Below are 20,000 nucleotides of genomic sequence, written 5' to 3'. Positions count from 1 at the left end.
ACACACACACAGCCAAGTCTGGTGTTTAAGATCAGATTAGACAGACTTTATTGATCCCACACTGGGGGAAATTCCCTTGTTACAGAAGATCCAAAACTCACATTAAACAGAGACGGAATAGAAAAAAAAAAGGTATAAAAAGCATTATAAGAAATAGAAAAACACTTGAATACATGAATTATCATGAACTATTGAATGACTTTATGCATGAAAAAGCATGCATTCATTCATGTAGTACGTCATGAACTACCAGTAATGTACACTGAGTTTTATTGTGATTGTTGCGGGGCAAAAATCCTTGATTATGCGGCACGTTTTCTTAAAAAAATGCGATAGAATATGCTATATGATATTTATGCAATTTTATGCGATGAAATTGCGGGAACTTGCAAAAACTGCGGTTTGATGAAAAAGAGAAAAAATAGTGATCCCCCCCAACACCCTGCTTTTTGATGATGTTCACGTCGAGTAATTATGTCACTTCATAATGTTGCCATGGCAAAAGGGGAAAATGGCTGCTCTTGTGTGAAGTAAATGCAACATTTTTCAACTTTCTGCTACGATATATTATGGGACTTTTTTGCAACGAAAATGCGGGGATTATGAAATCATGCAAGCCCCGCATATTTCGCGTGGAAATCGGCAACTTATGCGGCAAAAGTGCGGCATATTTGAAAAAAAAAAAAAAAAATATATATATATATATATATATATATATATATATATATATTATATACATACACACACACACACACACACACACACACACACACACACACAAATGAGATAAGGTGCAGATGAATAACAAATGGGATATTGCACGGTACAGTTTTATATCCCATTTGTTATTCATCTGCACCTTATCTCCTTTGTATATATATATAAATGTATTTGTTTTACCTGTCTGTATATAGTAGAGGTGTATGTATATATACATACACATACATACATACATACAAGTGTGTTAATATATATTAACACACTTGTACCGGATCGATACTCAGTATTGACTGATACGCAAGTTCAGGTCTCGGAATCAGTATCGCAAATGAAATTGGTTTCGGACCATCTTTAGTTATTAATAATCAATTTAATTAGATTTTATTTATAGTATCAAATCATAACAAGAGTTATTTCAGGGCACTTTACCGATAGAGTAGGTCTAGACCACACCCTGTAATTTACAAAGACCCAACAATTCCCCCCAAGAGCAAACACGTAGTGCAGCAGGGACAGACCCTGGCTCTTGGTGGGCGGCCATCTACATCTCAATATTATTGTTGTTTGTGTTATTTTCTATAATGTCATCACTACTGGATGTTGTCATACAACCTAGTCCCTCCCTCTGCCTTCTAAATGAGGATTCACAGCTATCCCTTATTCTCAACCAACGTAGACCACTCCTGGCAGGGCTTACACAGGCAAAAAAGACCATCTTAAGGCTTTGGTTCCACCCTAATCTAGCCTTAACACAATACTGGCTAACTGCCTACCAGTATATTATTTATCTTGAGTGTTTAAACTGCACGCCTCAACAGAGCCAAACTAACAACACTCCAGGCATGGTCGTGGATTACACGGTCCACCCAAGACCACCTTGTGAAACAGAAAATTCTGACCTGAATGTAGATTTGTGGGTGTTTATTTATTAGGGTTTTGGCGGTAATACGGTTTTAAAAATAACAACGGTATCAGTTTCAATACGGTCACTAAAAAAAATGCGATGCACCTATATAGGAGACAAGGATTAAATATAAAATATAATTTATGTAATTATGTGTGGTTGTCATCACGTGAGGAGAAAGTAGTTTTTTTGTAAGTTGTTGTTATGGTATTATTGTTTCAGTATTAGTGTTTGTTGTTCAGTTTCTCAACAGTTTGGTGACACCGTCTGAGCCTTATGTCATCATTTTTAATTAGTCACGGTAATACCGTATACCGTGGTAAAATAGGGAGGAGGTTTGACGGTATCAATATTTGGATACCGCCCAACCCTATTATTTTGGAATATGTGGAATGCTTTATTCTTACTAGCTAATATTGACACTGTAACTGCTATCTTTCATCTCCTTCACCATCTCTCTTGTATCTCTCCTGAGCTATGTATTGAGTGTGGTACTGTAGTTTGCGCTGTGTATGTTCAAAGTAAATGTGACTGTAAATGTAACATTTCAATCTTTTCTAATAAAAACATTGTTAGTGAAGGTGTGTTTGTGTGACCGTCTCACCCCAGAGAGCCGCACACAGGATCTCCGAGTTGAAGCGCTTCTTGTATTTGCGGATCTCGGGCGTGTCGCTGTGCGGCCTGATGTTGGTCGGGTTGACGTTGACCACCGAGATCTTGCGGGCCTCGTTGAGCCTCGCCTGCTCCAGCTCCTGCTCGTGCTTCAGCAGCTCATCGGCAAACAGCGCTGCAGCACAACGTGACGCGCGCACACACACACACACACACACACACACACACACACACACACACACACACACACACACACACACACACACACACACACACACACACACACACACACACACACACACACACCGTTATCACACAAAGGTTCTCACAGAGCCACGAGTGCATTTGTTATTTTACTATGGATGACCTCACCTGCACCACGAGCGCTGAGATATCAATGTTATAATGAAGGAAATAGAAGGAAAAGGTTCTTATTGTTTTTATTTGATGACATTTCGGCAAGTAAATTATAAAGAGGAAGAACAGTAATGTCATTTGAAGAATAAAGTATTAATTTAGGCCAGAGGTTCTCTTTTTACAGCACGTACCCTTTCAGAAAATATTAGGCTTTAAGTACCACCATTATGGCCCACGTTAAAATAGGGTTGGGCAATATATCAATATAAATCGATATTGTGATATGAGACTAGATATCGTCTTAGATTTTAGATAACGTGATGTCGTAATATGACAAAAGGGTTGTCTTTTCCTGCTTATAAAGGCTGCGTTACAATTAAGTGAAGTCATTTTCTGAACTTAGCAGAGCAGCTAGCTGTTTTATTATTTGCCTTTACCCCACTGTAGAATATTGATAGTTAAAACTGTTTGGTGCTCATGGCAAAAGAGCTGCGTGCAGTCACTGAGGAAGAGGAAGTTAGTTTAGGTCTTATATGGCATAAACGTGCATTGGGAACCAGACAGATAAGCAGAAAAACAGGATAGACAGTTAAAGTAACGAGAACAGAAGAGGAAGTTGCACCACACAGAGGCCCCAACCCTGACGTATGTGTGCGTTAAAACAATCTTGTTTCTAAGACACCCCCCTGTGAGGGGAGGATAAAAGCTTAAGGGAGAGAATAGATCGGGGCTCACTTCAGAAGACAACTTGGTGGACCGAGCCCTGACTTTATGTCTGTCGCTAGGGAAACTTAGTCTCGGTTTGTGAACCCACAGCTGTGTTGTAACTCTTACGCTGGACTCAGTAAACGTGGCTGACTGAACTCAGCGTCTCTGGTTGATCCTTGTGTTCTGGTGAACGTAAGTCCAATATAAGAAGGAGTGGGAATTAATTAACTGGAGTCAGATTAGACACCACTTAATCATTGTACCCACATTACTGATGATTATTTATCACAAATCTCATTGTGTAAATATTTTGTGAAAGCACCAATTGTCAGTCCTACAATAATGTTGCAATATCAATATTGACATATTTGGTCAAAATCCCAATCGCCCAGCCCTACGTTAAAATAGAATAGCATAGACCTACCCTATTCAGCTACGGACAGTTCACGCAGAAGGCAGGTTTATTCCTAAAAACATTATTCCTTCGTCCCTCCAGCTCCTAACTAATTATGGATGCATGCGCACTCCGTTCATGGACGTGACCACGTAGCAGGCTGATATCGAAACAAAAATATTTACACGTTAAGGAAACGCTTATTTTAAATGACTTCAAACTGATCATAGTTTAAGTATTGTTGAAGTGTTTCTAAAATGTTTTTAAATGAATTAATTTCATTTCTTCAAAATATATCAGAGATTCCATCCACGTACCACTAGAGGGAGTTCGCGTACATTTATTATTTTATATATTATTAATGTTTATTTATAACTTTTTCTTTTTCTTTATAAGAAAATCCAATGAAGTTTTTTTTTTTAAAGTCGTGATTAAAAGTTGTTTAACGTCTTGAATAATTGAGATCTAAATACTGACCATAACAACCGTGATTGTGATTGCAGCCTAGATCATTTTGCGTTGAAAATCCTAGAACTAAACAGAATTTTGTGAAGCAGAATGTTGTTTTTCATTGTTTTAAGACCCCTTAGATTCATCTCCTGGTTACTTTTTGGGGTTCCAGGAAATGGCACAACTTTGGCTTCAACATTGGGGTTGAGATGCCCACTTTTGAGCAAAATTGAAAATTTGAACGTCAAAAACGTCATTTTCTGCAACAATTTGTGGCTTTTCTGCATCATTTTATGGTGCAATTGTCTGTATTTATGTAAAGGAAATTATAATAGGGTTTTTTTTGGGGGGGGAGGGGGGGGTTGTAACCCCCTATCCCCCGTTAAAAGGTGCAGTAAGTTATTCTGCACAAAGATTGTTGATATTTGAACTCAACTGCCAAACACATACAACCACAACATCACTTACTATACCTATGTTACCTTAGTTATGTCAATGGTTCCAGGTCCAACCCGGTGAGGAAACGTACCTGAGGCGGAGATGTTATCGTCGTCGTCAGTCGGGGAGGTCCCGTACACCCTCGGATCTACGAACGGTGTGAAGGAAGACTTGGAGCCTCCGCTGCTGCCCATCCCGTACTGCAGGTCACAGAAACACAGTCAGTCACACGCTTGTCTGACTGTCGGTTAGTTTTTGGGGGCAAACTGAATGAAGCAGGTAACCGTTGAAATAAAAGAAAACACAGTTCAGTGTTCAGTGAAGGCTTTTTAAAATCACGGTTGAGCCACGGAAACATCTTCAAAAAGGATTCAGCAACTTTCTGTTTTTTTTGTTTTTTTGTTTCTCTTTCTTGTGTCACGATAATGAAAAACCTTTTTGGCCTCATCCCGCGTTTATTCCACTTTCACTTAACTGTCAGTGTTTCTTTTATTTTGTCAGCTACCTGCATCATGTGCTCAGGGTGGAGGACGCTTTCTGGATCAGACGCTGGAAAACTGAGAGAGGGAGGAGGGAGAAAGGGGGAGAAAACGAGTGGAGCGAGGGAGGGAATCCATCTGTGGGCAAAGAAAAACGCTGGAGCCAAAGATCTAAATACAGCGCAGGAAATTAAAAGTGCCACATGTTGTCATTTTAAATGTTCATGCTTAGAGCCTCATTTCCTTTTAAAACCTCTTCCTGTTGCTCTGTGATGCAAAGAGGTAAAACTAGATTATTAGAAACTAATTTTATACAATAATTTGGACGAACTGAATAAACTATTTGAAGGTATTTGTGATTAATTTAGATTGGTCATCATTAGATTTGATGTAAGGATGCACCGAATCCAGGATTCGGCTTCGGATGAATATTGGGCTTTTTGACAGGGTTTGGTTTCTGCAGAACCTTTAGACTTTTTTCCCACTGAACCAAACCCCTTACACTACGCGCGCTACACTGGTCGACGTAACGCCGGCGCCGTTGATTACGGGAAGGTGTTTCCGTAGGTGGAGCGTTCAATGCAGCAGGCTGTGAGAAAGTGGACATGGAACTGGTGAGCAGAAACAGTTGTTGTTTGGCAGAACTTTCAGTCAAAAGAAGGCCATTCAAGTCCAGCTACATGTTCAATCTGTTCAATGCTGATTGGTCTGGTGGTGGCGAGGACCCTAAACTATACACAACATGGCCGCTGTTACAACATCTGGTACGAAACATCCGAAATAATACGAGTTGTGCACGAAGGAATCTCCAGACAGCAGCCAGAATGCTGCAACTTCAGGTACGGCAAGGAAGGACAGTCCCTGTTTACTTCATTCATGTGTTTACTGGGTTCATGGACTGAGGATGGGAGGAGGAGTCAGCACAATCTGAACTAGTGGATTCTGTATTCGGCCGAACCCCAAAAATCTGGATTCAGTGCATCCCTAATTTGATGTTTTGTAGGGTGCATCGTTTAGTAAAAGTGTTTCCACGATACACTTTTTTTCGGCAGCCAATGTGAGATTTTATTACGTTACGTCTTCCTTTAAAATTCTGCATTGAAATGGAAATTGTGGACTTAAATTCAATGCTGTTTTTATGTTAATGCTCAAAAAGCGCACACAAATTAATTATCACTGTGTCATCCTCTGATTTTAACTATTGGTCAAGATAATTCATAATTTCTGCTTTTTTAAACTAAAAAATTAGGTATAATGTCATTTAAATTAGGTTTATTGACCATCAATTAAAAAAAAAAAAGCATTGAAAAAGTGACAAAAACATTTTAAAAAGCACCAAAAGAATAAAAATAAAAAGCAACAAACGCATCGGAAAAAATAATAATTCATTTTCAATTTTGACCCAGAAGGACAATAAGTTTAGGATCGACAACACAAGGGTTAATATATTACTTATTAGCAGCTTTTATTCTTTCTGCACCACTTCAACCCAAACGCTAGCCTAGAAATCTAGACGCACCCTAGCTGCAGCAAATTTATTTTGCAGCTAGGGTCAGTCTAGCAACTTTCCGTTGGCTTGCAAGCTGGAAAAACCAAATTCTGGTCAGGCCAATCACATCGTGTATAGAGTGGGTGGGCGGGGCTTATGGCTGCTGCTGCTGGTGAACAGAGGTCTTCTGGAAGACTTGGAGTTCAGCTTTTCTTTGAGAAAAGAACAAAGAACGGCACTGAAGTCATTCTTAAAAAAGGAAGATGTGTTCGGAGTTTTGCCGACCGGATACGGCAAAAGTTTAATCTATCAACTAGCTTCTCTTCCTTCTTCGTTGCTCTGATTGGTTGTAGCGCTATCCTATCGCGTGCAGAGAGAATTTGAAAGACAACCGTTTATCCCGCCCCTCGGATTGAGTCCTGCCTATAGTGAGTTCCCAGACCCAACATCTGGATGTGGGTCTGGCTTGTCAGGCTACCCAAACGCACTAACCCAAACTGGTGTTTGTTGGGTGTTTAGTGTTTTAAGCCCCCAACTTCGTCTTCCAGGCAGCACTGCCTGGAAGGCACTAGGATTAGGCAATGATTAGGGTTAGGTTTGGGTTAAAACGCAACGCCAGGGATGGCCGCTGCAAGGGGCACGGGCAAAAGGGGACCACTTGTGTGAATAAAACACTTAAAAACCTCCTTAAAAAAAACCAAGTTTGGTTAATAATATAAAAGCTGTTTAAAAGAAAGCCAGATACCAAAAGCAGGTTAAAAGAACCACTGGACAGAGGTTAGGGTTAGCTGCCTTGAAGTCGACGTTGGGGGCTTAAAAGGTCAGTGTAACGCTTTTCAGTTCAATTTTCTAAGCAGAAACGGACATTTGGAAAAACAGAAAAATGGGTTCCAATATCCAATTTTTCATTTTTTTCTGCCTTGACAAATTAAAGAATTTGATCTTTAACCTGTTTTTCCAATATTATGTTTTTATTCAGAGGATCAGAAATTTAGAAAATTACAAAATTGCGTCTGGGCTCCAATTATTCAATACTGAAAAGGTATTCTCTCCCTCGTTCCCCCTAGCAACGCCCGAACCATCAGTCAGCACCTCTGACCCCAAAGTCTATCAGTATTTCTTTTTTTTTTGGTCCTTATGCAGTTAATGACCTGCATATTCCACTAAGTAGAGGGAGAGAATACCATGGCAGTATTATGAATAACTGAAGCTCAGATGCAATTTTGAATTATAAAACAGATCATTGGAAAAACTGTTTAAAGATCAAATTTTTGAATGTGTCCAGGTGGAGAAATTTTTTTTTATAATTGGATATTTGAACCCATTTTTCTGTTTTTCCAAATTTCCGTTTGTGCTTAGAAAAAAGAACTGATAAGCATTACACGGACCTTAATGACCTGCATATTCCGCAAAGTAGAAGGGAGAATATCATCGCAGTATTATGAATAGTTGGCGCTCTGACGCAATTATGTAATTTTCTCAATTTCTGATCCTCTGAATAAAAAACTGAAAATTGGAAAAACAGGTTAATGATCCAATTCTTTTTATATTTGAGCCCATTTTTCTGTTTTTCCAAATGTCTGTTTGTGCTCAGAAAATTGAACTGCTAAGCGTTACCCGGACCTTAAAACACCATCGAGCGGTTTGTTGGGTGGCTGCCGGTAATTTCCCACCCTGAAAAAAGGAGCAGTTGGTTTGAGGGCAGGTGGGGTGTGACGGGGTGAACGGGGTGAAAAGGTGACAGGGTGCTGGTCTGTCAGGATCAGTGAGAGTGGGGGGGTGGGGGATTTGGAGGGGGGCCGACAGTTGGGTGCTGCTCCACCTACTTGGGCCCCAGAGGCGTCGCCAGGGGAGACCAGGGGGGAGGGGCTTTGCTGCACCAAATCAGGGAGATTGGTGTTGCCGGCGAACAGATTAGTGTTGCCGGGGAAACCGTTGCTGGCGGCAGAGCTCCGCCTCCGTTGTTTCTGGAAAGAGAGAGAGATGGGGGGGGGGCGGGCTAACTGTGCAGCGAGGCTGTGACTGACAGGTCAGGGGAGGGAGGAACCCTGCGGAGGGTTTGGGTGCGTTTGTTTTTTTAGAAGGACGGGTGGGCACTGAACCCAGCACAGCGCTGCTTCATACATGTTATCACACAACACACAACACACAGCACACAACACACACAGACAGCACACAACACAAACAGACAGCACACAACAAAACACAACACACAACACAACACAACACAGACAGCACACAACACACAACACACAGACAGCACACAACACACACAGACAGCACACAACACAAACAGACAGACAGCACACAACACACAACACACACAGACAGCACACAACACAACACACACACAGCACACAACAACACACAACACACAACACACACAGACAGCACACAACACACAACACACACAGACAGCACACAACACACAACACACACAGACAGCACACAACACACAACACACACAGACAGCACACAGCACACAACACACACAAACAACACACAACACACAACACACAGCACACAACACACAGACAGCACACAACACACACAGACAGCACACAACACACAACACACACAGACAGCACACAACACACAGACAGGCTGCTGCCATCTTTTGGATTCAAGCTGAATAAAGTCAATATTTTCTGTTCATTTCCAAAATGTATTCAGGGTTTTTTCACTTCTGCATATTTTTTTCTGTTTGGGTGGAAACTGGGACCGATCCGAAATCTTCCACTTAGACCCCGGAAACAACCAAATTTAACCCACAAACGCACACGTTCATTTATAAGACAATGTCAGAAAACTAATTGGCAAGAATTTATTTTGTTTAAGCAAAAATGCCACAACTTCTCTGTTTCCGTCTTCTCAAATGTGAATATTTGCTGGGTTTCTTAATCCTTCATGACAATAAACAGACATCATGATTCACAGACACACACACACACACACACACACACACAAAAATCTACTCACAAAATAAACAAATAAATTACTAATCGTCATTCATCAAACTTTATGTATACGTTAATAGAGAACAAACTAAGTTCTGTAAAATAGTCGGACTGATTTTTGAGCTACGTTATGTCAACAGATAGCCTGCCAAAAATAAATTTGGCATCATGTTACATTACGTCAAAGATTATCCACAGAAGATTACTGTAAGATGTTCTTGTTCAGTTGTATTTGTCTGTTCTGTATGTTCGAAAAAAATATAAAAAATAATAAAAAGTTGATCTTAAAAAAAAAAAAAAAAAAAGAAGAAGATTACCGTAACACATTACCATTAAACGCAACACTTTTCCAAAACTTCTCCAAGACTTTTCCAAAACTTTTTAACGATTTTGCTAATTCCATGACTTTTCCAGGCCTGGAATTGTTTTTGTAATTCTTCCAAAAACCTCCAAATGTGACTTTTGCGTGGCCGTTGGAACCATGTGATAGTGTATTTGATCGATGTTATACCAAATTTCAGAAGCTCTAACATAAACACAATCGGAGATATGGCAAGGAATTTGTTGCTCTTTTAAAAAGGCCCAATGGCAACGTGGTCTCATTCCTAGGACCGTGAAAAATGTGTGTAAAAAGAGATCTGTGTGTGTGCATTGGGAGTCACAAATTCCTTTCATGTTGTCTTCGTGTTTAAATTTGAAAAAACAGGAGGCTTATTTTGCACCAATCCATAATGTAATGTAGGTTTTATCAAGATAAAAGTGAAAATGTATCAAGACATATGTAGATTTTAGATTGAATAGGTGAAGCTGAGTGGTTGAGTTTATTTTTTAAAAAACATCTGGGGAATATGTGTGCAAACCCTATACATATACACACACACACACACACACACACACACACACACGGACACAGAAACAGAGACACACACACGGACACAGACATACACGGACACAGACATACACGGACACAGAAACAGAGAACACAAACGACAAGACACACACAAAAACACACGCATACACAAGCACAAGACACACTCACACACAAACACACACACACACACACACAACACACAAAAACACAGACAAAACACAGAGACAAACACACACACAGACACACACCATACACACACAACACACACACACACAACACACACAACACACACACACACACACACACACACACAAGAACAACACACACAGAGACAGAGGGACACACACACACAACACACACAAGACACACACACAGAGACACAGAGACACAACACACACACAGAGACCAACACCAACACCAACACCACACACACACACAACACACACACACACACAGAAACACACAAACACAAACACACACAGAGAGACACACACACACACAAACACACCACACACAAACAGAGACACAACACACACACACACACACACACACACATACACACACACACACACAACACACAAAAACAAAAACACACACACACACACACACACACACACACACAGAACACAACACACACACAGAGACACACACACAGAGACACACACACACACACAGCCTCCCAGCCCACTGTGTTATCCACACTCAAAGACCAGAACAAAACCAGGAAACAGCGAGGCGTGCAGAGCCCCTGAATGAGCTCATGAGCGCCAAGCGTTGTTGATTGTGTGGAGTCAGCGAGGCTACAGGTCAAAGGTCAGGCTCACCTCACGCATCATCAGGGTGCTGTCCTGGGAGCTGTTTCCAAACGAGTCCTCGTGGCCGTCGCTGTGACCTCCAATCATGCCGAAGGACTCGTTGGTACCTTGGCTCGCCGCCGGCCTGACAGAGGGACAGGTCAACATCGTTACTCCATATTCTTTCTAACATGCTTCTCTGCTGACAGACTCACAGAACTCTCTTTGGCCATGTGAGTCTGTGGGAAAAAGTTATTTTGGGCCCCATTACATCACATTATTACATTACATTATTACATCACATTATTACATTACATTATTACATTACATGTCATCTAGCTGACGCTTTTATCCAAAGCGACTTACAATTAAGTGCTTTCAACTGTGAAGGTTCAAACTCCAGACAACAAGTAGTAAGTGCAAGTACATTAGCTTTAAATAAGCAAAGCTACAAAGACACATATGAAAGTGAAGGTTCAAGAATTATTATTTTTTTTTTATCCGAGGTGTATTTTTGATCTCGTTTGAATTGAAAAAGATAATTTTTCAACTGAAGGAAGTCTCAGTTTGTTGTTAAACTGTTGAAGTATAAGACTGTGCGAGTACATTAGCTTTAAATAAGCAAAGCTACAAAGAGACATATGAAAGTAAAGTAAAGTAAACCTCTATACATGGGCGCCCGCTCTACCAGCTGAGCCATCCGGGCGCCCCGCTTCTATACTTTGTGTGGAAGTATAGTCTGTACGCCTCGATGGTAAGATGGAGGGAAGTTTAACATTTACACATACTACCAACATTATTATGATGTGAAGTGGTAGGGCTGGGCGATATGGAGAAAATCAGATATCACGATATTCTTGACCAAATACCTCGATATCGATATTGCGAAGATATTCTAGGGTTGATAATTGGTGCTTTAACAAAATATCATCACACTTAGATTTTAGATAATTAATCATCAGTAATGTAGATATAATGTCTAAGTGGGGAAAAGGCAAATAATAGAACAGTTACAACAGTCTGGTAAGTTCAGAAAAGTACATCACTTTACTGTAATGCAGCCTTTAAAACCAGGAAAAGACACTTATGTCATATCACGATATTACGATATCCAAAATCTAAGACGATATCTAGACTCATATCACGATATCGATATAATATCGATATATTGCCCAGCCCTATAAATTGGGTTGAGTATCCGCATAGTATCCCTTTAATAATAATAATAATAATAATAATAATAATAGAAGCGTACTCACATAATGCGCGGTATATCGCTGACAGCCACTGACCCGTCGTTAGCCCCGCCCTCTCCCTCCTCGTCCTCGCTGCTGTGGGAGTCCTCACTGGACGAGGAGTAGTCCGTCACTTTGACGGGCGGGCGGCTGGTTTCCTCCCCCTGCCGCAGCTCCCGCAGCTCTTTGGCCAGAGCCGTCAGGTCCTGGAGGACGGGGGAACATCCACGACAACAAGTCAGCAAAGATAAAAACTTAGTGCTGTCAGTTAAACGCGTTATTAACGGCGTTAACGCAAACCCATTTTATCGGCCTCAATTTTTTTTTAATCGAGCGAGATTAACGTTCTTTTTTTGGCCTAGCAAACTTTGTAGTTTTTTTCACATGCTGTTGCAACAACTAGTAATGTTAGAAAGACTACAACTACCACACCGGATCTAGCTAGACCGGAAACTAAACAACAGGCGCACACTGGTTTGGGCTCACGATCCGGCCAAAGAGTAGCAGGCTAACGGTACGTTTTGAGTGGATGGCGAGCGCGAGACGCCGAAATGGACGCCAATAAGATTCTGAATGGAAAGTTTACTTTTAAAAAAGTTGCCAAATGTTTCCATTGACAAGACCAAAGTGATCTGTGTGTGTTTTGTCGTTGTGAACTGAGCTATCATCGCAGCACGTCCAGTCTGAAATACCACTTGAGGGCCGAGCGCACAGCTGACGGCCGAGCGCACAGCTGACGGCCGAGCGCACAGCTGACGGCCGAGCGCACAGCTGACTGCCGAGCGCACAGCTGACTGCCGAGCGCACAGCTGACGGCCGAGCAAACAGCTGATGACCGAGCGCACAGCTGATGACCGAGCGCACAGCTGATGACCGAGCGCACAGCTGATGACCGAGCGCACAGCTGACGACCGAGCCAGCTGACGACCGAGCGCACAGCTGATGACCGAGCGCACAGCTGATGACCGAGCGCACAGCTGACGACCGAGCGCACAGCTGACGACCGAGCGCACAGCTGATGACCGAGCGCACAGCTGATGACCGAGCGCACAGCTGATGACCGAGCGCACAGCTGATGACCGAGCGCACAGCTGATGACCGAGCACACAGCTAATGACCGAGCACACAGCTGACGGCCGAGCCCACAGCTGACGGCCGAGCCCACAGCTGACGACCGAGCGCACAGCTGATGACCGAGCGCACAGCTGATGCCAATTCTCCGCCCCCTCGTCAAAGCCAGGCGACAAAAGCACAAAGCAAGCCGATCTACTTTTCCATGTTGATAAGAGCATTTAAATGAGAAAAAAAAATAATAGGAAAAAAAGAAATGAAAGGACATTTAGAATAGATAAAAATGTGCGATTAATTGCGAGTTAATTTATGACATTAATGCGATTAATCGCGGTTAAATATTTTAATCGTTTGACAGCACTAATAAAACTCAAAGTGAACCGATTTCACTCCGAGCTGGTTGGAAAGAGTGACCTCTACAGATTGCAGATGATGGTTTTTAAATGTAAGTCATGTTTAGATTCATGCACTAAATACAAGGAAGAAAACCTTTACTTCATAGGTATCATTACAGCTTTTTTCTTTTGAAATAAATGGGCAGGTTTTGTATCATTGTTTGTGTTCAGACCCCGCACGACCACTCCGCTCCCTGTATCTTTTCAAATTCCTAGGTTCAAAAAGATATCGGCACGCCACCTTTGTACCACTTTTCATTTCATTTTAATGTACCTAATAGAACCGCAGTGATTTTAATGCATCTTTTTGTATTTTTAATCCTAACTTTTATCTGTTGTACAGTGTTTTGAGACCATGTTTTGTGGTGATATTGCACTTGAACTAAAATAAAATTGAATTGAATCCGTCTAGTAACCCAATACTACGACATTTTCAAGCAATAGTTCGGATTAAGACCTAAAAAAAACAAAAATCAAGGTTAAGTGTGCGCTTTGAAGAGAGCAGAGATAACGGCTTCAGTTCCCTGTCATAAAGGGCCGTCTGACAGCAAGGTGAAGCTCTGAAAATAGTCTAAATATAGTGTACACAAACTGATATAGATGTTTTTAGGTGTCTGAAATGCGTCTTGCTGCTGCCCCCCCGCCCCCCGTCCACAGCAGGACGTTGGCTTAGCTTCCGCGTCGGTACTCCTGCCTGCTTCTCCAAACTGAATTATATTATTAATATAAAATAAAATGAATATCGTTCTGAAGTATCTATAGCAGGGGGGGTCAAACTCATTTTCACTAAGGGCCACACTGGAAAAGAGAATCACATCAAGGGCCAGACATGTACAGTTTATTGACATGCTTTTAAATACATATAGTCAAATATCTTTGACTGTATTATTGCATGTCGCAGTTTGGTCATTTCTGTTGCTTTTTCAGCTTTTTTTTGCAACATTTTGTTGCTTTTTTTGTCACTCGTTTCGACTTTTTTCGAACTTGGGTCAACATGAAATCCTACAAAAGTCAGCAAAAAGTTCTTTAGCCATCATATAGTCGAGCAAATCAAGCAGAGCAATGGTTTGATTTTTTATTTTTATTTTTACAACAACCTGTTTCACAGTCTAAATATGAAAGCTCTAAATATGAAAGCTCTCTGCTTCTGGGGGGATTTCTGTGTCTCAAAGTCGGTAAATCTGCCATATTCTGCTTGGAGTGTTGCATAATTGGAGTTTGAAAAACAGTTTCCCTTCTTTTTGGTTTGGGGCCAAACTTTATTGTTAAATTAATAGGCGGGCCGCATCAAAATCTGCGAGGGGTCAGGTTTAGCACCTTGAGTTTGACACATGTGATCTATCGTAGGTTTAATTGAATTATATAACTTTTATGTGTCAAATTGAGCAAAATCTGAGTAAAAGAAATGAATAGAAATGTAAGAGACCAGAAATACATTTTCAGTGCAGTTATAGTGTAGCAATAAGCTGCCTCTAATGTTTATTTTATTATTATTACCACCACAGGTGGCCCTAATTTAATAACGGGGAGAAACGTTTGGTTGAAAAAAATAATGAATCACAGGCACATGAATCAAAAAAGTTTCCAGAAAGTTTGTTTTCATTTTAGGTTCAAACCGGCTGAAGCTAAGGTCCACGAGGTCATCATCAAGTGATTCCATCTGTGTGAAGCTGAATGCAACTTCAAGCACACACACACATCACAAATGTATTTTGGCTCCAATCTGTGAAGTGATTTATTAACTCACAGCAGAACTTAGAAAAATGTACTATTTATAACCAGCTGGAAGCCGGCGTAAATGTTAAAAAAGCAGCAGAAGGAATGTGCTCCCTTCTCCCGGTTCCTTTGTTTTACCCTAAAATCTTTTCAGTGTATTTGCAGCTTTTTATTTTTTTTTTAAAAAGGAGAGGGAAATAAAAGAGGGTTTTACCATATGTGGCACAAACTGTAAGTAACATGTCAGCCACATTAGCCACACTCTCCCGGTTCCTTTGTTTTACCCTGAAATCATTTCAGTATCACAGTTAGGGCACTATTTATTTTAAGGATCTAAGCGCACGGTGTGAAGCGCCTGGCGCAGGTGTGTTTAGGGCGTGTCCAAATCCACTTTTGCTAGTTTGACGGCAGAAAAAAGGGTCAGTGCGCTGGGCGCCTGGTTCTAAAGGGTTGTACTTAGTGTCTTCATTAATCAGAGGTGTGTTTTGGGCGTAACATGCAATCAACCAATCAGAGATCATCTCCCATTCCCTTTAAAAGCCAGGCGCGTTTGGACCTTGAAGCATTGCTGTTATGATGGAGGATTTGCACCGTAATATTTTTATTTGCAATCTTCTGTGTGTGTGTGTGTGTGTGTGTGTGTGTGTGTTGCTGTGCGTCCCTGTGTGTGTAACAAGTATAGTGTGCGCGCGCTGTGCACGAGCCTAGGAGCATTTTACTAATTTGCTGTTAAAATAACAATGAAATGCTACGTTATTGACTTTAGACCAGGTTTTTGTTGGTCAATGGTGCAATCACTTCCCGCTGCCTCAAGATAGCAATACGCCCAGAATGCACCTGAACACACCTCCCTGTAAGACCAGCACGCCCAGAATGCACCTGAACACACCTCCCTGTAAGACCAGCATGCCCAGAATGCACCTGAACACACCTCCCTGTAAGACCAGCATGCCCAGAATGCACCTGAACACACCTCCCTGTAAGACCAGCATGCCCAGAATGCACCTGAACACACCTCCCTGTAAGACCAGCACGCCCAGAATGCACCTGAACACACCTCCCTGTAAGACCAGCACGCCCAGAATGCACCTGAACACACCTCCCTGTAACACCAGCACGCCCAGAATGCACCTGAACACACCTCCCTGTAAGATCAGCACGCCCAGAATGCACCTGAACACACCTTCCTGTAAGACCAGCACGCCCATGGGCTCAAAGATGGGCGCAGGTGCATTTGCTATTTAAACGACGTGGGCGCTGGACGGGTCTTAAACTAGCAAAGACACTTGCGTCGGGCTTTGTGCTGCGCCGGGTGCAAGATAGGACCCTTAGAGTCAACTTTTAGAGTTAACTTTTTCATTCACCAGCCAAATGGCTAGTGAATGTTCAAATTGTACCAGCCAATCAATAGTTTTCTTTGGCTGGTGAGAGGAAGAAAATCAACCAGCTATTTGCATATTTTACCAGGATTTGGCTGGTAGATGGTGCTAATTTGGGACCCTGATCAGAGTTTATGCAGCTTTAAATAAAATAAAAGTTGCATAAATTAAAAAAAAAAAAAAACACAAGCAAGAGAGAGATAAAAGAGGGTTTTACTTAGGGCTGGGTACCGATACCAATAATGATAATAATTTATTCTTTTTATTGATCCCCAGTGGGGAAATTACAATTTACACTCCGTTTGTTGGAACACACCACACACAGGCCTGAAATACACACACAACAACAAAAACAAACACACACACACACACACACACACACACACACAAAATTACCTCACTTTACTGTAACGCGGCCTTTAAAACCAGAAAAAGACTAAACTTACCATGTAACATTATAACGATATCCAAAATTTAAGATGAAATCTAGTCTCATATCATGATATCGATATAATATCGATATATTGCCCAGCTCTAATTTTAACAAAGAGAAATTACAACATCACACATGGCTACACAAATCTATTTATTTATTTTACAGCTCCTACTACGTGAGCCCTGTCTCTGCGTAACGTTGAGTTTCTCCTGCGTGTCTCTACGACAGCCAATCACAGACATTATTAGATCTCGGTAGAAGCATGGCGCGTTTTCACCACCTTCTACCGGTGAAAGCGCCCTGAAACGGCAGTCAAACCCGTAGCTTAGTACCAGTTAACTGGTACCAGATGGTTGTACTCCCAGTTACAGTTTTTGACGTCTCACACACCCACACACACACAACAATGGCGCCCCCTGTTGATGCTGTACAGACGCTTGTGATTAACGGTGAGAAATAGAAATACATAAATCGGCAATGTAAAGTAATTCCACACATTGTAATACACATACGATTGTGTACTACTACAGGTTATGTTTATTAAATGTCGGCGACTAGAAATCACTAGTATCAGTTAGCGCTAGCTAACGTGAACGTTAGGTAGCCGCTAGCTAACGCTAGCTAGAAAGGTTTGTCGTGACTTTGTCTGGAACGCTCCTGAGTCGTGAGTCGCGACTTGAAGTCGTAACTTACGGGCTAAAAATTGTGTCTGGAACGCAGCATTACTCATCATGTGTTGAAATTTGGTATTGAATGACGAGGCATTTTTCGATACCCGATACTTTAGAGGCTATATGGATCGGTGCCTAAAAAGTACTGAATTCGGTACCCGGCCCTAGTTTTACTATATGTGGCACAGGCTGTTAGTGAGATTACATTTCAGGCAGATTACTGAATGTCCACAGTGGAGAGGGCAGCGAGCAGCAGGGACAGTGCAGGGAGAAGAGAGTCAGAGTACAGACGCCATCAGTGCAGGAAGGTTAAAAGGTTAAAGTTCAGGGGACTTTGTGATATCCGCAACAAAAAAAAGAAGGGGTTGTGCATGTGAGAGGTTAAGTGAAAGGAAGTGTGTGTGTGTGTGTGGATGGGGGGTCAATGTGGCAGGGGTTATCTTACCAACTCCTCCTGATGAGAGAGAGGGAAGAGATAAAATGGGAGAAAGGAGAGAGAGAAAGAGAGTGACTGGAAATGAAACATGAGAGCACAGATGTCTGAATTGATAACAGGAAGTAAAGTGGATATGAGAGGAAGACATGAATCCTACAGAAGTAGCAGAGAGACCATCATCTAACAATGCTAAAGTGCATTTTTAATCATGACCATATTCTGTCCAGTGAGTTTACACTAATGCCTTGTGTTATGACGCTAATTTCTGTTTTTAAAGATTATTTTTTGCCCATTTTTAGGCCTTTATTGACAGGACAGCGGAGGAAATGAAAGGGGAGTGAGAGGGAGGAGGGTGGGGGGGGTGGGATGACATGCAGCCAAGGGCTAGCCTGGTTGACACCAGACCCTTATCAGTTGTAACTGAGAGTGGGTCTGGTCTGGGGAAGGTTCATTCACAGCCCATTTCCAAATGCCTCTGGGCGCCATTGGATAGTCCTTCAACCAATCAGACCAACGATCTGGGTGACGTAGCAGCGACAGCGGCATCAACGGGTTGCTGCGCTTGAATGTAAACAAGAAGCTGCTCGCCGTCGCCGCGCTATCGTCATCGTGTAAAGCCCGCTTCAACGGTGGTGATTGGTGCCTCGATTTTGGGGACACTGGAAATGGTTTTGAATGGGGCTCTTGGCCAGACTGACCTGCAGAGCAAATCTCAAATTTGCCGGAAGTTGGGCAGGGTTTTACCCAGGCTAGCAAAGGGCAGCAGGTCGGAGTCGAACCTGGGCACGCTGCGTCAAGGAGCAAAACTCTATATATGGGCGCCCGCTCTACCAACTGAGCTATCTGGGCGCCCGAGGACGGTGCTATCTGCAACCTCCCAGAAAGACCAACCGTTACTCCAAATCGTTCGTTCCCTCGGCCATTAAGCTGCTGAACGCGGCGTAAAGGCCCGTCCACACCAAGAACGCTGACTACAACTATACCTCTAACAACGTGAGCAGTGTTTCCTCTATGTTGAAACATATGCCTCTATCACGGCAACATTTCTGCCCCCCCACCAGTATCAGAAACAGGCTGCATTGTTAGAGTGCATGTCGGAGAACGTTTGTATTTGAAGTGCATTATTTACATGCTGAAGTAGTTGCACTGCATTAAGATAATGTAATTAATAGTGGGTTTATTGGTATTTGCTACAGAATGCTTAGCCTATATGTCAAGATCAAAGTTGGCCTATATAGGAACTCAAAAAATAAAGTTCTGAAAATATGCCTCATTGTGTGTGTTAATAGAGGTGAATAAATATATTTGTGTGCAGCACAAAACCTGCATTCTCCCTAATGTCCAGCAGGGGGCCACCCATTGGCTCCAAAAAGAAGTCCGTTTCTATAGAAGTCTATGAGAAAATGAGCCTACTTCTCACTTGATTTATTACCTCAGTAAACATTTTCATAATGAGTTAATGGCCTCAAACGCTAGATTCAAGTGTTC

At 41.9% G+C, this 20,000-nt stretch overlaps 1 protein-coding gene across 1 annotated transcript in view; it reads right to left on the bottom strand.

Annotated features, from left to right (window-relative positions):
* The window catches only part of tnikb (TRAF2 and NCK interacting kinase b), a 78,643-nt gene that overhangs the window by 14,991 nt on the left and 43,652 nt on the right, over positions 1 to 20,000 (bottom strand). Inside the window, 6 exon segments of the mRNA XM_039790951.1 lie at positions 2,229 to 2,411; positions 4,675 to 4,783; positions 8,378 to 8,518; positions 11,204 to 11,318; positions 12,433 to 12,614; positions 18,522 to 18,530. Of these exon segments, the coding sequence (XP_039646885.1) occupies positions 2,229 to 2,411; positions 4,675 to 4,783; positions 8,378 to 8,518; positions 11,204 to 11,318; positions 12,433 to 12,614; positions 18,522 to 18,530 (739 nt within the window).

The sequence above is a fragment of the Perca fluviatilis genome, chromosome 22, assembly GCF_010015445.1.
Source record: "Perca fluviatilis chromosome 22, GENO_Pfluv_1.0, whole genome shotgun sequence".
In the NCBI taxonomy this organism is placed as follows: Eukaryota; Metazoa; Chordata; class Actinopteri; order Perciformes; family Percidae; genus Perca; species Perca fluviatilis.
This window is presented reverse-complemented; position numbering and strand designations above follow the sequence as displayed.